The sequence below is a fragment of the Bactrocera latifrons genome, unplaced genomic scaffold (genome assembly GCF_001853355.1).
Source record: "Bactrocera latifrons isolate USDA-ARS-PBARC rearing strain unplaced genomic scaffold, ASM185335v1 scaffold_15, whole genome shotgun sequence".
Classification (NCBI taxonomy): Eukaryota; Metazoa; Arthropoda; class Insecta; order Diptera; family Tephritidae; genus Bactrocera; species Bactrocera latifrons.
The window spans coordinates 997862-1016230 of NW_017534963.1; the positions used below are offsets into that span (position 1 = coordinate 997862).

The following is an 18369-nucleotide window of genomic DNA, read 5'->3' on the forward strand; positions in this document are numbered from 1 at the left end:
GGCGATGAATGGATTTTCTAGCAAGACAATGCACCGTTCCATGTATCACGTCCAGAACTGAATCCGATCGCAGATCTGTGGCGAACTCTTTCAGGCAAAATGTATTGCATCTTCCAAGCAATATGACAGCCTTAAGGGTTTACAAGGGTTCACAGGTTTCAACAAATTGCTTTCATCTTATTCAATTTTACAACTCCTCTAGAATATAGTCTAAAATTGTCAAGTTGATCAGAGTAATACTTTCGGAGATGCAGCTTTGAGAACTTGTACGCTCGATCCTAGCTAGGCTAAATGCGCCATCTTCAAACGCGTTTTTCTTGAAACTGTGTTTCTGAAAACATTTGGCAAGATTTCTCTAGACTCACCTAACGGATTTTCATGAAACATGATTTACACATTTTTCAGTAAAATTTTAATTTTCTTGTAAAAGTGTCTGCCAAAAATCAAATTTTCAGTTGTTTTTTTTTTTCGTACAAGTTCCACGTAAGAGTTTATCCTGTCAAAGCACGCGCTTAATTTTTCCGAAATTTAAATAGTTTAAAATATTTAGTCCAAAAATTTCAGAATTTATTTGCTAATGGTGTGTGTTTGTAAGTATAAAAAAATTCCAATAAAATATTTCATTTTTTATATGAGAAAGAAATTGTCGAAAAAGGGCTGTGTTTTACCCGAGGAAACCCATGTAACCCCTTAAGTCACTTTGGGGCGATATAGTAAATATATTTCAAGTTAAGTTGGTTTGCGTAAGGACGAGTATATCTAGCTATATATGACACCAAGCAAACACCTGTCCAAATTGAAATCCGTCGTCTTAAATGCAAACGAATCGACCACACGTTGTCTAAACGTCAAAATCGCATTACAAAAACAGCATTAGAGTGGAATTCTCAAGGAAACCATAAAGGAGAAAGAAAAATCGTGCATTTTCTGGAGACAAATCAAATAAATGGCTTAAAGTAAATTGAATTATAATTTGGGTATTGAGGCTCTGTGTGGCAGCTTAAGGCTTTGGGAAAATATACGAATACGAGTACATTTCAAAGATCACTAGTAAAAATTATACATTTGAATAACTGTAAATGAAATCGACAAGACACGTAGTATGAATAATTATATTGTCCTAGTGACCAACGAATCTAATGAGGCAAACTATGAAATTGTTTGCTATGTAATCCGATGTATAGTATAATTAAGTCGTGGTCGAAAATGATCTAAAAGTTCTAATAAAACTTGCTGCTGTCTCTTATTCGCTTATATTTCAGAAAAATAAAATTGTCGCCTACACAGTCACCATGGACTACGTGCTAATTCAATTAGAGATAGTAATTGCAAGCTTTCAATTCATTTCAATTTGTAAACCAACAAATCAGCTAATAAAATATCAGCGTAAGTCGGAAGTAATGCAAACAATGCCAACGACAATTACTAAATATGTACAATTAATACAACTATGGAAACAATAGGTTGAACAACAACAACAACAACTGAAAAAGCAAATTGTTAAATAAAAGCGTGTGGCAACAACAAATCTGTGGCAATTGTTGCACAGACCTTTGAGTTCATGCAAGTAATTCAGGTTATTGTACGAAGTATCCTGCCGCTTTCGATTAACGGGAATCCAACTGAGTCTAAATGTGAGTACGGCGCAGAGCTGAATGCTTTAGAAAGCATTGATTTTAAAGAAAACATGTCTACATTTGAGTGCGTTAGTACTTTAGGTTCGGTTGATAGTGAGCGCTGTGACGTTCTACCTGAAAGTTCACCGGCATTTCGGATTTTCAAACCAAAGACGAGGAGGAGCAGAAGTCGGTTTCAAAACTGCTTTTGCCCGCCGGGCAGTCATGGACGGTGACTAAAAAGTAAACAATGTGAGACCGTTTGCTCGCTGCACTGTCTGCGAGTGAACATACGGCTTCTATTTAGTATGTACTTGTAGATTGACTTGTAGAGCTTGAAGGTAGTTGCCTACTGTGTCTTTTGGAGTTATAACTTTAACTGCTACTGTATTATGCCTTCGAAGTGAATAAATATTTGGAAAAATCAAGAGTATGTCTGTGCTTTTTGGAAATTAATAAGCATTGATTTCACGAAAACTCAGAAAAATATAAACGATCTATGAAATTGAAATTCATGTGACATGCTATACACAAAATGATAAATATTTCGATTTTTAAAAGCATAATATACTCTAATATAGTCCCCGATTCTATCTCCATTGGCCTGCAGACATCGTATGATTATTTGTTCCTATTAAATGCAGTCAATTCTATCGCACAATACATTGGGGTGCCATTTTTTATGTCACTTAACCGACTTTCCGCACAGACACTGCATTGTTGGACTATATTATAAGTTACTTACCTTCCTACTTGCTTTGTTGAAATAATCCTGTCTCCATTTCTCCATGGCTTTTTTTTCGGTTCTGCCTTTGTTGTCCCTATTTGGCCAAAGCGAAAGCTAAACAATTGATGAAAATCTCCGTTAAATCCCTAATTGGCAGAGAATTAGTGGTGTAAGTGTGAGCCTAAGCGCATTGTTTGGTTCGTAAGCATGCATGTACATAAATATTTTTATATACATATGTATGTATGGGAGGATGTATATTAGGCTAGTCCTTAAATTTGGATTAAATTTTTTTTATCAGATTTCCTAAATATTGACTTTTGCAACGATGGAAGAGAAATCTCTCCTAGAAAAGCAACATAAACAACTAGAATACCCTTCACAGCTGAATTTCTTATACAAGTATAGCATATAAACAGTTTGCATTCAATTCAACAGAAAACGTTCTTTGGCCTTTGAAAACCATTATTGCCAAATTTCATGAAGATATTATATTATATATGTTATAAAAAAGTCATGCGGTATTCTCGCTAGTTGGCGCTGAGAGCGCGTAGTTCTAGTTTTATTCGTCGCATCGGGTCATGCTATACCTTTTTGGAAAGCTCTTTTCACGCGCTAGCACGTGTTTGATTGATTGTCGGTTCTTTTAAGTCGTTCGTGAGTTATAGTGTCGCAAATATGGAGCAAAATAAAGAGAAAATACGGCATATTTTACAGTACTACTACGATAAAGGCAACAATGCATCTCAAGCCGCCAATAAAATTTGTGCGATTTATGGACCCGATACAGTTTCCATTTCCACCGCACAAGGATGGTTTCCATGTTTTCGCTGAATTGGTCGAAAGAGACCGCCATAGTAGCATCGGTCAAGAGCTGGGCATGAGTCATCAAAAAAAATTTTATGAACAAGTGAAAATTCAATAAAAATACCGCAAGACTTTTTTGACAACCTATTATCATGTCGTAAAAATATTTTTCGAACTTGACTTCCAACAGTAAGCTTTATGACAGCTATATGTTATAGTGAAACGATCTGAACAAGTTGTTCGTAGATTATCAATCCATACCATATTTAATGAAGATATCTTGTCAAATGAAATAATTTTCCACACAAGCGCTTAACTTGGATCAATCACTATGTATTTCAACTACATGCTAACGAGTTCTGATATGTGCGGTTTCAACAAATCAGCTGCTGTTTGGGAAGAAAAGCCGCATGCGAAACTTCAGAACCCTCTCTCAAAAATTAAAGGAATGTACACTTATATAAGGAGAGACCGAAGGACCAACACACGGCTAAATCAACTCAAACACGCACGCGGATCATTCGTACACGGATTGATATAAATTATTAGAGAAATAAATCATTATTTAGTACCACCATAGTCCAAAAAATACGACCCACATAGGGTCGTACATGTGTGACATGACATTGTGTTTGTATTTGTACTAACGCTGTCTGTTGCCGCTAGCCATTTTCCGGCTGATAATGGCATTGATAGTCAAGAATAAACCGGCGAAGAAAAGTCCGTTGCTCTGCTTAGTCTATATACTATATGTATATTGCAATATGTATACATATATTATATTCTTCTTTTATTGTTATTGTTATTATTATAGCAAGGCGCTCTTTGGTTAGCAATACCGTTAACAAAAGCTGCTGAGAAACGGCGACAAGCATTATTGAAAGGAGAATGCCTAAAGTCTAACGGCATTGACCATTACGGTTTAAATGTAGATCTTGTTGAACTGCCAAAAGACACGAAAACCTTTTGACTTAGCCATCCAAGTTTAGTTAGACGAACCGCCAGTTTCAATAGAAAAGAGCTAAGTACAAATTTGTGAAATTTTGGCCTTACAAATATGCGTTAATTAAATGGAAGCGCGGTAAACAGTTAAAGAAATTCAGCTTGATGGTTGAGTATTTACAGGTTGCAATATAGAGGATTTTTAGTATCTATACTTGTTAGCTTCTTGTAACATAAATGAATTAATGCTTTTGTTTTATACATATTAATGCACGATTGGGGAGTTACTTCTCTGTTTTAGGTTGTTGTCGGAATTGGAATCGAATTATAAGGACTGACATGCTCTTTTGATTACGTATATTACCGATAATGTTACAATATACGATACGCATACTTATTATAGGTTATTTTTCTTCGTGTCCGAAATATTTATATTAGGATCAACCTACTTTACTGATATAAAAAATATGCGATAAAACTTTAAACCATACGATTATACTGAATGTAGTGGTTAGGAAAATACTAACCAGAATCTGCAATCATTATATTAAGGATTTGTTTGTAAGACTAACGTATACCTAAATCGATTCCACAATGATCGATATGTTTACTTTAAGGGGTTATATACAGTTAGAATTTGCACAATATTTACCGAGCGAGCGAATTCCGATCCCACAGAGCATTATAACTGCCAATGGGACATGAGTTTATGAGCAAGACATGCAATCAAGACAGCAGTTATCAGAATGGAGGGGAAAACACTAGCCGAAACTCAAAAACCCAAGCCAAAGCCACTGAAAAATCAAGTGATGCTAATTTTTTTTTTTAATATTCGTGGTTTGGTGCATCATGAATTTGTTCCGGCGAGAGATACGGTCAATAATATAATAACATAATAATACCCAACGATTACCCTCCTCCCGCCCAACCGACGCGAGGGGCGCAATCCGCGAACGAGCGGAATTAGCCGAGTCATAAAAGGCAAGAGAGTTTTAAGCCTTGCGATCTTAAGCTACTCAGCTACAGAAACAAAAATTTCAACAGTCAAAACTAAGAATTTGATTAAAGTTTATAATTTTAAATGTTTCTTGTTAAGAGTAGATAAAATAATTTTTTTAATGGTAAGGAGTGAATCTGTTAGATCAAATGTGCTGGAATGAGAATTGAAAACGTGGCATAAACGGCGGAATGGTTCGTTTAACTCGAAATTTGTTCTAGAAAATTTTAAAAGTAAAAGTCTAAACTTCCTGTTAGAGCGAGCGGGAATGTTAAAATTAATATCAGACAAGAGAGATGGGCTACAGACTGACCCATTGATGAGTTTTACAAGAAATATTATACCAAGCATTTCCCTACGACTAGCGAGTGTGGGGAGATCTATAAGCTTTAAACGGTTAGTGTWAGGGGGAAGATTTAAATTGGAATCCCAATGCAAATGATTTAAGGCAAAAAGTAAAAATTGTTTTTGAAGGGACTCTATTTTCTCAGAATGAACTTGATAACAAGGGTTCCATACCACGGAAGCATACTGTAACCTCCCCAAAGATGTAAAAATTTTTGTGGTACGCGGATCTCTAAATTCTTTAGATCAACGTTTAACAAAACCAAGAGCACCTTTAGCTTTAAAAACCATGGAAGATGTGTGTAGATTAAAATTGAGTTTGGGGTCCACAGTTACTCCCAAGTAAACAATACTGCATACTTGCTCCAACCTAAAGTTTTGTATTACGCATGAAGTAGGCTCTACAGATCTCCGTGAAAAGCACATCGTTTTACATTTTTTAATGTTCAATGGCATGTCATTTCTAACACATCAAGAAACTAGGTTGTTTAAGTCTGTTTGCAATTGACACTTTCCCTATTCGAGGTAACTGATATAAAAAGTTTTACATCGTCAGCATATAATAAAACGTTTGAAATTCTAACAACAGATGATATGTCATTAATAAATAACAAGAACAGAATTGGATCAAGATGGCTACCTTGAGGAACACGTGAAGGAACATTGATTATGTCCGAAAGAGTATTGTTAAATATGACTTGTTGTATTTTTTGACTAAGATAAGAAGCAACCCATTTAAGAAATATTGGTTGAAAACCAAGTTTATTCAAAAGATTTGAATGGTTTACTTTATCAAAAGCTTTACTAAAATATGTGTATTCTTATTCTCCCTAAAGCCCATTGATAAGGAGTTCTATTTCTCCGTATTGACTCATTTGCGTGAGAATATTCGTCGAAAACGGTCGGAATTTTGAAAGAAGAATTCATGAAAATTACGGGGTGATAATGCACCACTTCATCGAGCCACGATTTTGACCGAATTCAAAGTCAAAAATGCAATAAACACCATCGATCAACCATCGTTTTCACCAGATTTGGTTTCATGTAATTTTTTCTTGTTCCCCAAACTGAAGTAATCACACCGTGGAACCCGTTTTCAGTCGATTGATGAGATAAAAGAATATTCGTTAAGGAACAGCCCAAATAGTGGTTATGAAAGGCGCCTCGATGGGTGGAAAAATTGTTGGCATAAGTGCATTACATCTGTTATGGATAACATTAAAGGCAATAAAGTGTAAAACTGCCCGTTTTGTTTACAATTTTCGGGTACTTTTTTTGTCACAATGTATAACGAGTATTTTTTGAGAAAAAAATTTATTATATAAAAAAATAAATTTAAAAATTGTTTTTAAAATTGATTTTTTGTTCATTTCCTCTTAGCTGTTACGGTCCTTGTAATTTAGAGCAATGCGATATATTTATAGTATTATTAAAATCTTCCCACATACCATGTCTTTATGGTAACTGCAGGAGTTAAGAAAAGCAAAACCTTAACTATCGATTTATAGCGGCAATTTAAGGTAGAAATTCGCTATACGAGTACGCGTATATGAATAGATATCGTTTCCTAACTTAAAGGTTGAGTAAAACAGACTATAACAACAACATTGATAACTTAAAAAAAGAAAACAAAAAGAGCAACGATAAAAAAATACATTCCAAAACCATAACAAGCTTAGTAAATGCTGGACGCAAAGCAAATAGTACAATAGTACATAACAAACAAGCGTACTTGGGGAAAAAGCGCTCAAAGCAGTCGTCGCGTCCAAATGTGTGAAATGGAACATGCCCACAGAAAGTAGAATATGAAAAGAAAAAGGCACAAACAAATACAATGCGATCACCGTCCACACAAAAAAAAAAGCTAGAAATACGCAAATCCGCTTATATCCCTTTACGCGCAACTGGCTAAAGCCCACCCGCCATGCCCTTACCCCGTTCCCTGTCCACACATCCTGCGACAACAAAAATTTGCGAATCGCAATGACTTCGAAAACAAATGAAAGAAGCGGATAAAAGCAGTGGAAACTAAAACTGACACTGAAACTATTGCCATATATTGGTATTAAGGACGGACATCATTGCTAAAGCGGAGCTAAAATGGAGCCACACACTCACGTGACGGCACTAAGGGGAAGGGACACTTTGAGCTGCCTGCCGACGCTGCTGGAATATTTAGCTTAGCAGCGGCGAATTGTTTCTCCAAACGCTTTTTGCAACTCCGACTGTGAGTGTCAGTTACAATTGTGGCAGCTTGCCCGAGAAAGTGAGCGAAGAATACACACAGACACGACTGCTCACTTATACACACGAGTGTGCTTGTTGCAGATAAATCATCGCTTAAAATGTACTTAGCAAGTGTAAGTGAGTATTTAAGTTGCTTAGCGAGCGGCGCTTAAGTGCTGTAAGATATACTAACATAAAAATGCTCGCTTGCTTGCTTGCTTAGTGAAAAGAAAATATATGAGCGACTGAGTGGAGAAAAATAAAATTATGATTATGGATATCTTACCGTTTGTCAGAGTGTAAGATCAAGCGCATAACAGCCGTGAGATGTGAGAATAATGTGAAATACTTTTGGAGCTTAAATAGAGGATGCTTTGTTTTAGAGCTGAATTTCAATGAGTGACAGCTGTCACAGCAGCTGTCAAAGTGTGACACCTCTTTGATATTAATGTTCAGTCTCGTTTCTAAAGCTGAAAAGCAGGCTAATGTTATCATCAATGGTCAGTGCTTCAGGCAGCTGATTCGAAATTTTTTGTATCCCCACAATAATATTAGGTAGGCGAAAAAGGCGTTTCATATTTCTGATTAAACTTCAACTTATTTCTTTTTACATTTATAGTGAACCAAATATCAACCATTTTGGTCGAATACTTTTCGCTATTTTTCCACTAGAGAAGAAGTACTTTTCACAGGCTTCTCTTGAAGCCACCTTTACTGCAACAGATGGTAGTCCGATGGTGCGAGGACAAGGTTATATGGTGTATGCATCAAAACTTCCCAGCCAAGCTCTATCAGTTTTTACAAAGACATCAAAAATGTGTGTGGTCTAGCGTTGTGCTGATGGAAGACTAAGCCCTTTCTGCTGATCAGTGCTGGCCGTTTTTTCGATTCCTTGCTTCAAGCTCATCAGTTGTTGACGGTAAAATGTGAAATCAATCGTTTGTCCAGAAAGGTGCAGCTCACAATGAATGATTCCTTTCCAATCTCATCAAACACTCAACATAACCTTTCGAGGCATCAATCCTGGCTCTGCGACCATTTGCTGAGCTTCACCACGCTTGGACCATGAACTTTTTCGCACATTATTGTCGAGTTTAATTCACCTTTTGTCTCCTGTTACCATTCGCTTCAGAAATGGTTCGATTTCATTTCGTTTCAGCAAAGAATTGCAGATGTTTATTCATATGTCACCCAAACATCGACATTATTTTTGTAGCCAGCCTTTTTTAAATGATTCAAAATGATTTGATGATGAATTTTAAGTTCACACTCTTGCAACTTACCCGAATCATAGCCAGGGAAATACCTTCAGGCGCTTAAGGTTAATAATTTACATAGGAGTGATTTTTCTTGAGCGAATTTGGATATTGTACCTTAATTCGTTTAGGAGATACATGCATTAAATCTATTAAAGAGCGGATCAGCCAATGTATGTTATGATGAATTTTATACAAATGCCTTATGAAGGTCAGTTCTAACCATAAAACATGTGAATATAATCTAGTGGCGTCCTATCAAGAAATTTGAACTTCTCAGACTATTTGCTATTGGTTTATTTAAAATATATATTTTGCTTGACAAGGTCTTCAAACAAACGATGAAAGTGAGTCAAGTTCGCTAAACAAAAATAACAACAATTGTTTAAAAATGCTAACAACGACGTCGGAAGGCAGTTATATATGTACGTATGTGAGTAAGACTTAAAATTTGTACATAGATATAGTATATTGAAACACTTAAATATTTCCTGGGTTGAGTCAACGAAGCTACTCGTTGTGTTAGAAAGCAAATATATACCTATACCATATATATATTCAAATATTGATATGTATAAAAACAGAAAATATTTGTCGGCAGCTAACATTTTAAGTTTGGTGAACGAAGGTGAATGTTCCCTAAAAATGGCAACGAAATTATTAACTTTACTCGTTTCCACTTTTCTGTTACTGTCTTTGATCAGCAGGAACATCAACGTGATTGCAGCAGAGACAGAAACTAATGCCGTTGACGATTTGGGCTCAGGAAATTTGGATGATAAAGCTAATGTAATTCTTCAAGATCCTATTGATGAGGAAGAAAGTGAAGAAGACAACGAGGAAGCAGACGACGAAAATGATAGCGAAAAGATCGAAAATAAAAATAAAGATAAAAAAGAAACCCGCAAAGAGTCGACAGAGATAAGTAAAAGTGAAGCAGATGGCGCAAAATTGGAGGAAGCTGTAAATAAAAAAGGTGAGTATGTCAAAAAGAGGAATAAGCAAAAACGTATTGATTTTCGATTGACTTGAGGAAGTGTCTTGCCCCAGTTAGTGTGCTAAATCTGTGCCCATTTTAGATTAAGAATACTTCTAACTTTTTTCAAATTCATTCATTCATTATTTCTTCTCTTCACCGTCGGTACACAACGATTTTTAGAACAACTTTATTCTAATAATTCACAAAACATTTATTTAGAGGTGGATAACTCTCAAAACAAAAGAGGCAAAAATGGCGGCAATCGCAAAAGAAAACGTAATAACTTGAAAAATCGTAAAAGAAAACAAGCAATTGTCGAAGCCAATCTCCAAGAGCTTCCCCTGTTGGAAAATGCGCAAGAGGAAGAAAAGAATATTGAAGCTGAACCAACAACGGAGAATACCGAAGATTCAGAGACCGGTAGCGAAACTGCGACACAAGAATTGAAAGACATTAAACAGGAGTCTGAAGGAAATAAAAAAGAGAAAATCCGTGGATCGACTACTAAGAAACCGAGTGCGAGGAAACCTAAAGCACGACCGGCAAAATCTGCAAAACGCAGTACCCAAAAATTCAAGGTCACTGGAATACCATTTCCGAAAAATAACAAAGGTAAATCGGCAAATGGTAAAAAGAGGCAAAAGAAGAAGCAGAAGGGACGAGGTAGACGAAGACCGAAGTTCGGAAAGAGCCTCTAAAGGAAGTTAGCATCTTAATTAATTTCTTATTAATTAAGTAGATTTTATGTTAATATTATTTATTATTATATGGAGAAGATTATTTTAATAAACATTTATTTTATTCAGTTAGTTAACTTGTCGGAAACCCCTATAAATTAAGTGCGCATACAATGGGGTTTAACCAGCTGATTAGGTTATGTTAACAGGTCGATCCTAACAGGGATCTCACTTCTGCAGCTATGAATACCGATCCATTGTGGTACTTAAAAACTTCTATATACACCGGATAATAAGACCATTACAAGTCGGCTAAGCGCTTTGAGCGCTAAACTGTCAGTGGGAATTTATTTAAAAAGTAAGTGGTCGTCATAGAGGAATAGAAGGAAACGAAAAGGCAAACAAGAATACAATTTTTCTACCCGTTTCCATGAGAGTCGGGTCTACGAAACCGGAACTGACCCTATGTTCGTGGATATCAGAATATTTCACACTCTTGCAACTGGCCAGGATCAAAGGCAGGGAAACGGGTTTCATCCATTATTATTCTTTTAAGGCACCGTTATTAAAAAAAAAAAAACACACTTTCATAAAAGTAACTAACATATTGGCCGATATGTGCGATGTATCAGGAATAGGGGGGCAATATTTTAAGCAAATTATTCGGGTAAAGATTTTTACCGATACGATGTACAACCAACCTGTTATGACAGAAATGCGACGAAAATTTCCCAATAAGCTGATATCCAGAAACTCCACATTCCGTTGGCCACCCAGGTCGCCTGACCTTACTGCACCTGACTTTTTCTTGTGGGGTTATTGCAAACAGGAAGTCTACAAAGCAAAACCAACAAATTTGAGAAACAATTGCGGCTATTCCTGTCTCCACTCTCCAAGCAGTAATGAACAACTTTTTGGTAAGATGCCGCACATGTATGTGAAGTAGACGTGGTTGCAGTGCGACTTAGCTTGTTTGCCCTCTGAGTCATAGGAATGTCAAGATAACACTCTATACCAAATTTGGTCGATATTAGTTGAGATCCTGAGATATGATGGTCTCTGGAATATTTATTAATTGATTTATCGCCCCTTTAGTGGTTTTAAATGAAACCGTAATATGGCGATTGGGCGATGTAATCACCCGATTTTATTTTACAGTGTCGGTGTTTAAGTGATTTTTACAGACCGAATTCGGATATTGTACCTTAAGTGGCTTAGGAGATACATTATATTATATACATTAAGCCTCTGGCCGACAGACAGAGAGATAATCTCTTGTAATTCAGCTCGCGTCGTCATTCTGATCATTTATGTTGTTGCTTCAACTGTGCTTTTTGCTCTTCAAAAGCAATAATTTAACAACACGCGAGTAGTAATAGTTTTATTCATCTAACGGTTGTTTGTATCACCTAAAACTGATTGAGATTGATATGGAGTAAATTTATATATATCTAATATTATTGACACTGTCCCAGGAAAGTCTACCAACAAGGATTGGTATGATAAGTTCAGATGAAGCTGAAAGCGCATCGAAGAAGATTGATGAAGTGGACGCCCAAAAGAGATTGTTACCGAAAAAAACATCACAAGTCCTCAAAATAATTGAACTACGTGGACTTCTCACGAACCTGGTGCAAAGCGTGCAAAACCACAGCAGTTGGCTGGCAAGGTTAAGCCATCTATATTTTGAGACGAGGAAGAGAGGACCACTTGAAGAATGAATCACCCAAACCCAGCCGTCTTTGAGAAAAAAAAAAAAAAAAAAAAAAAAAAAAAAAAAAAAAAAAAAAAAAAAAAAAAAAAAAAAAAAAAAAAAAAAAAAAAAAAAAAAAACGAAGTGTAATGTGTAAAAAATGGTTCACCATTTGAACCTGGAACCTGGAAGAGGCCTATTTTAAAGCATACAACAAATCGTATTATAAAAATTGTGCCGAAAAGTTGGAGAGCCTCTGTAATCAGTGTATCATCCTTATTTATTAATTATGTTAAATAAACGCAAAGCGAAATTTCCCAAATATATGTATTTTACTATGGTAGGACGGTTACAAAAGAGGTTATAAACGGCGACTTAACAATACCGTTGTAGGTTAATAATGCTCTCACTTGAATAATTATTTTATCTTCGGTTATTATCATGGACGGGCAAAGGATGAAAAGTTAGCTCAAAGTCATATATATATGATTATTTAGAATTCATGTTGGCGGAATGCACGGACCCTCTGTTCGACCTTCCGCAGATCGGTAAAACATCATAATTTATAGTCTGGGGGAACGAAAGATTTCCATGTTCTTCTTCATCTACACTTTTTCCTTTTGATTTGATACTTTGTGATAGTTCATATTTTGACTATAAACAAGTCAAGCAGACTAAGGAGATATAACACCACATTAAAGAAAAACACTTTATTCCTTTTGAAAAATTCCGATAAATTACTCAACATAGTCGCTATTGAAAACCACAAAGGCATTAAGGTAGTCCTCCAATTTTGCGACATTCTATTTGTGGCACGCAACAATGTCTTGTCGATTATTTTTTCGTTATCGCCGGATTTTTTTTTTTCTAAACTTCCAGAGAGCATCCTCTTGATTAGTAAGGTTACATAAAAGAGACTAGGGAACAGTTGTGAATAATTTTGTAGCACCGGAAGTAATTCGAAGCCATGAATCCTATATCTGTGTCTTTCGAAGGTCACGACTAACCACAAAACATATGGAGATAATCAAGTGGCTATAGAAATTTGAACTTATCAGACTATGTGTTACACATGGGTTTATTTAAAATATAAATTTCTCTCGACAAGGTCTTCAAACAAACGATGAAAATAGGTTAAGTTCACCGTTCACAAATATACATATTTTTGATATATTGAAACACCTGTTTTGAGAAAATTTTTTTTAGATATTTTCTTCTATATTTCTAGGTTGAGTAAACGAGTGCATTAGAAAGCAAATAAATATATAATTTAAAATGTCCGATGACAACTGCAATTGTTATTATGTAAATAAACTGACTATATAAAAACAACATATATTTTGCTGCAGCTAACATTTCAAAATGCAATTTCTTTAAAAATGGCAACGAAATTATTAATTTTTATTGTTTCCACGTTTCTGTTACTGACTTTGATCAGGAGCAACAACAACGTGATTGCAGCAGAGACAGAAGCTGGTGCCGTAAAAGTAGAAAAGGAAAACAAAAATCAAACAGAAGCCGTTACAGAATCAAGTACAAGAGCAAGTAATGCAGATGACGAGGAATCGGGAGAAGATATAGTTAAAGAAGGTGAGTGTGTCCGAAAGAGGGATAAACAGGAACGAAGAATTTTCGGTTGACTTCGGGGAAGTGTCGTACCCCAGTTGGAAGTATTAAGTCCGTGCCCATTTTAGATTAAGAACACTTCTAACTCTTTTCATATTGTTCGTTATTTCATAGAAAAGGCAAATAAAAACCAAACAGAAGCCGTTACAGCGTCGAGTGCAAGTAAAAATGTTACAGTGGTTGGAAATGAAAGTAAACATCAAACAAAACCCGTTACAGAGACGAATGCAAGGGCAAGTGATGCAGATGACAAAGAATCAGAAGAAGATGTAGATAGAGAAGGTGAGTATATCAGAAAGACGGATAAGCAAAAACGAATAGTTTTTCGATAGACTTTGAGGAAGTGTCTTACTATAGTTAGAAGTATTAAGTTCGTGCCCATTTTAGATGAAAAGTATTTCTAATTCTTTCCAAATCTTCTTCGTCGGCACTTATGTATAGTGATTTTTTGAAAAAAATTTATTCTAATAAAAGTTCCGCATAATATTTATTTAACAAGCAATTGGCAAAGTCAGTATCCAAGAACCTTCTCTGCCGGAAAACGCGGAAGTCAATCTCCAAGAAGTTTCGCAGCCGGAAAATGCGCCAGCGGAAGAAGAGGAGATTGAAGCTGAACCAACTGCCGAAAATTTACAGACCCCTACCGAAAATGAGGCACAACAAGAAATTAAACCGGATTCTGAAGAAAATAGAAAGCAAAAAAATCGAAAACCGGCTACTAGGAAACCGACTACCAGGAAGTCGACTACCAGGAAGCCGACAGCATCACCGACGCCCACGCGGCCAGCAAAACCTCCCAGTCGCTATAATGTAAAAGTGAAAGTCAATGGAAAACGGGTCCCAGTAATATACAAAAATAAAGCTTCGAAGGGTAAAAAGAAGAAGGGGCGGAAGCAGAAGCAGGCGCAAAAGCAGAAGCAGAAGCAAAAGCAGAAGTGGCAAGGTAAACGAAGACCGAAGTCCGGAAAGAAGCGCAGGAAATCAAAATCGTAATTCGTGAGATAATAAACATAAAATAAAATAATAATAATTAAACTACAGATTAAGCATTCAACTGATCAATTGAACTCTGGCTAAACTGGCAAGGCGACCAGCAAAAGAAGTTCGATGATAAATTAAACACAACATTTTCATTCCTCAGTAGAGAAGTTCGGACAAATAGTTCGGTGACAGTAACAATATCTATGTATTCAGTCAGGGATCGAAGGATAAAATATAAACAGTAGCTGGCTTTTTCTATAGTAATCTATACGCGGAAGGTGGATTCAAACTAAATGACATTTCAGTCTTTCAGGCTGATATAGTAATCTATACGCGGAAGGTGGATTCAAACTAAATGACATTTCAGTCTTTCAGGCTGAAATTCTTGTCATAACAAAGGACAGCAAGTGGTCTTATAATTTAATTTAGGTTAGGTTAGGTTATGTTAAAAGGTCGATCCTAACAGGAATGTCACTTAGATAACTAAGAATACCAATCCATTGTGAGAGCTATCGGTTCGTGTGTTTGATTTTCGATATACTGATGATTTTAAACCCTCAGCTTCCAGCACTCCAGCTTGTAGTGTATGTGAAGCCTCTGGTTTAGAGCATACTAACTTTTACATGCTAGTTAATCGCAAGCTCTCCTTAACATCAATAAAACCTTCAAACAACTCGGTACCAGAATAAAGCATCAAACTGACATATGAACTCTACTCCACTCGTATGAACAATATTCAAGTACACTAATTTATTGGTTTCACATAATTTGGCTAGAAGAACTCTCGGTTACCTGGAGTTATTTACTTCAACAACTCATTGACAACTGGCATATAATATAGGATTTTTCATTAGGGAGCTACAAAAGTAGATCGATAGGGATGGCAAACGACGCAATATTTTTCCCGCTCTTTTGACATTTCTCTTCAGTAAAGTTTGCCATTTAATCATGTATCCAAAACGAATCGAAAATATTTTAAGGGTACTACCGAAATTCGGAGACAGCGGCCAATTATTTATAGCCATCATAATCATCCACTGAAACAAACAATTCTTAAAAGATCAAATTGCCGCAAGCACTGAAGCCGCTTGACCACCAGAATCGTCGCAGGTTTGTGAATTGGGTTGATCAACAACTTAAAAATGATTCAGATTTTCATGTGAGACAGCAATCCGAAAAAATTACGGTTTAGTGGGGTTTATGAGCCGGCGGCGTCATTTGCCACGTTACTGTGGATGTGAATCGCTACCGCTCAATGATAACCTAATATTTTTAAAGCTAATTGGATGATATGGACTTTTACAATATGTAGTTTCAAGAAGATGGCGTCTATAAGTGCACGGCGAATGTAACAATCGATTTATTGAAACCAAGTTTGGCGAACGTGTTATCTCATGAAATGGCCAAGTCAACTAGCCGCCGCGGTCGTGCGATTTGATGCCGTTAGACTATTTACTATGAGAACACGTCAGGTCTATCGTATATGCCAACAAACCAGTGAAGATTGATGAACTTCGCACGAATATCGAATGTATTGGCATCAGTATCGGCCGATTTATGCTCGAAAACCATCGAAAATTGCGTTCAGCGTCTGGACTCCTGCAAGCGTGCTCGTGTTGTCCATGCAAAAGAAATCTAATCCACAGATAATGATATCGAATGTACTTTAACGGGAATAAAGAATTTTTTTGATATTCCAAACTATTGTTGTTTTGTTTTATAGCGCTCTTATTGAAAAACCCTGTATATACCTTGTGCACAGTACTCTTCCGTAAGTAGCATTCTAGCAATATTTATTTGGTCTCTTGTCTTTTACTGCCCCCCCTCCGGCATCTTCCACGATACGCCAAAACAATGAGAAGTAATTAAAAGCGCGACAGCTGACATAGATGAGCGAACGCGGTTGATGAATTCGTTTATAGCACAAAACCAAATAGTAGTACCGTTACACATACCACACACAAGCAAATAAATATTTAGTTCCATGTTTGTATGTAATTATATTGTCGAATTCACGGTGTAGTTGGAGTAAATAATTAGGATTTCGCTAGTGTGTGTGTGGAAWACAAATAACAGTGCCGCCAACTAAAACTAAAACTAACAACTACAACAACCGATATCCACTACTCCTGTTTATTAGTTAAATTATGTAGTGCGCAGCATATGTTAGAGCAACAACAACAACAATTGCAAATTGCTTGCTATGGGAAAACTAAACTAGCTAGGGGCTTGAAATCCAGTGTATGCAAATCCCTGCCAAAACTACCGTTGCCGAAGTTTCGTGGTGTGTTTCGATCGTCAAAATAGCTGTTGTTGCTTGGCTGTGTTTAGTTATGCACAACAAGGAAGTACAAGTACATTTGTATATGTATTTGTTGACAGTTGCTTTAGTAACGTGCTCGCGCCAAAGATGTCGCTAATTGCATAGCATTAGACGCCAAAACAAATGTAAATGTAAAATAAATTAAAAATTCAAATGAGCTCGCGCTCGTTGTAAGTAGCGTCAGTAGTTCGGAATGCGGATGTTATTCCGTCAGTTTGTTTGTGTTTTTAATGTGTTTACAATGGTAATGTATGTGTGTGGGAGTTGAGTGAAAGTAAAGGGTTCCGTTAATGTAGTCTATTTCATTTTTAAAGGAGAATGTTCAAAAGTTCACAGTTGATTTTTGAAGAATCTTTACCTTCTTAATTGTTCTATAACGTATATTATATGGATGCGGTGTTAATCAGAAATATGTAATTAAAATTTCGCTTCAACTATAGTTAATTAATGATTATAATTACAAAGTAATTAGTCCAATTATAGTTAAATGTTGGTACGAGGTTAAAAACGAACCACATATGACTACATGGATATTATATACAATTTTCACAGAAGATTTTTTTTATTTTCAGAAAATTTAAGTAATCTCTGTCTCTTTCTCAAAGTCATCTTCCGAAGATATGGGGTTATATATATGTATATAAATGATCACGATACGAGAAAAGTTGTAATCCTGGTGGCTGTCAGCCCGTATGTCCGTCCAAGCATGTTGTAACTTGAGTAAAAATTGTGATATAGTAATGAATCTCTACTCTTCGGTCGAACTAATGCCGGAATAATATATGTATATCTCATTAGCAGATGTTTTTAATATTATTAGGTCTAAGTTAAGGATATTCAATATAAGTGAAGAAGATACCAAGTTTGACTGTAATTTATTCCCTGGATAACACAATTATCGCTATGATGACTTAAGTGTAGCTCACTTACGGTAAGGTATACATCGACTTTCTCTCTCAAACAACTAATCGATGAAATTTCCATATTCTAATACGGACATACTAATGAAAATAGTTAAAAGCATATACAGTGGACCAATAAAATTTACATACACCTAGTTTTATTAAATTACAACACATTTTTTGGTTTTAAAATTAATGTTTATTGTCGTTTTTTTGTATCTATTTCAAAATATGTATATTTAGCATATATATTGGCTTATCAAAATTTTTAT

The 18369-nt window shown here is 35.9% G+C and overlaps 2 protein-coding genes across 3 annotated transcripts; both read left to right on the forward strand.

The window, feature by feature from the left end:
* Nucleotides 1–9542: 9542 nt before the first annotated feature.
* LOC108965880 (processed variable antigen-like) lies at nucleotides 9543–10662 on the forward strand. Of its 2 annotated transcripts, none has more exons than XM_018928551.1 (2): nucleotides 9543–9892; nucleotides 10076–10662. In XM_018928551.1, the coding sequence occupies exons 1-2, from the start codon at nucleotides 9562–9564 to the stop codon at nucleotides 10591–10593; spliced, it is 849 nt and encodes a 282-aa protein (XP_018784096.1). In that variant the 5' UTR covers nucleotides 9543–9561; the 3' UTR covers nucleotides 10594–10662. The 2 variants fall into 2 exon arrangements, with proteins under 2 accessions (XP_018784096.1, XP_018784097.1); XM_018928552.1 differs by having other exon boundaries at nucleotides 10115–10662.
* Nucleotides 10663–13639: 2977 nt separating this feature from the next.
* LOC108965879 (eukaryotic translation initiation factor 5B-like) lies at nucleotides 13640–15273 on the forward strand. Its single transcript, XM_018928550.1, has 3 exons — nucleotides 13640–13855; nucleotides 14006–14173; nucleotides 14391–15273. Exons 1-3 carry the CDS (start codon nucleotides 13645–13647, stop codon nucleotides 14882–14884), a joined length of 873 nt encoding a protein of 290 aa, XP_018784095.1. The 5' UTR covers nucleotides 13640–13644; the 3' UTR covers nucleotides 14885–15273.
* The last annotated feature ends 3096 nt before the right edge of the window (nucleotides 15274–18369 follow it).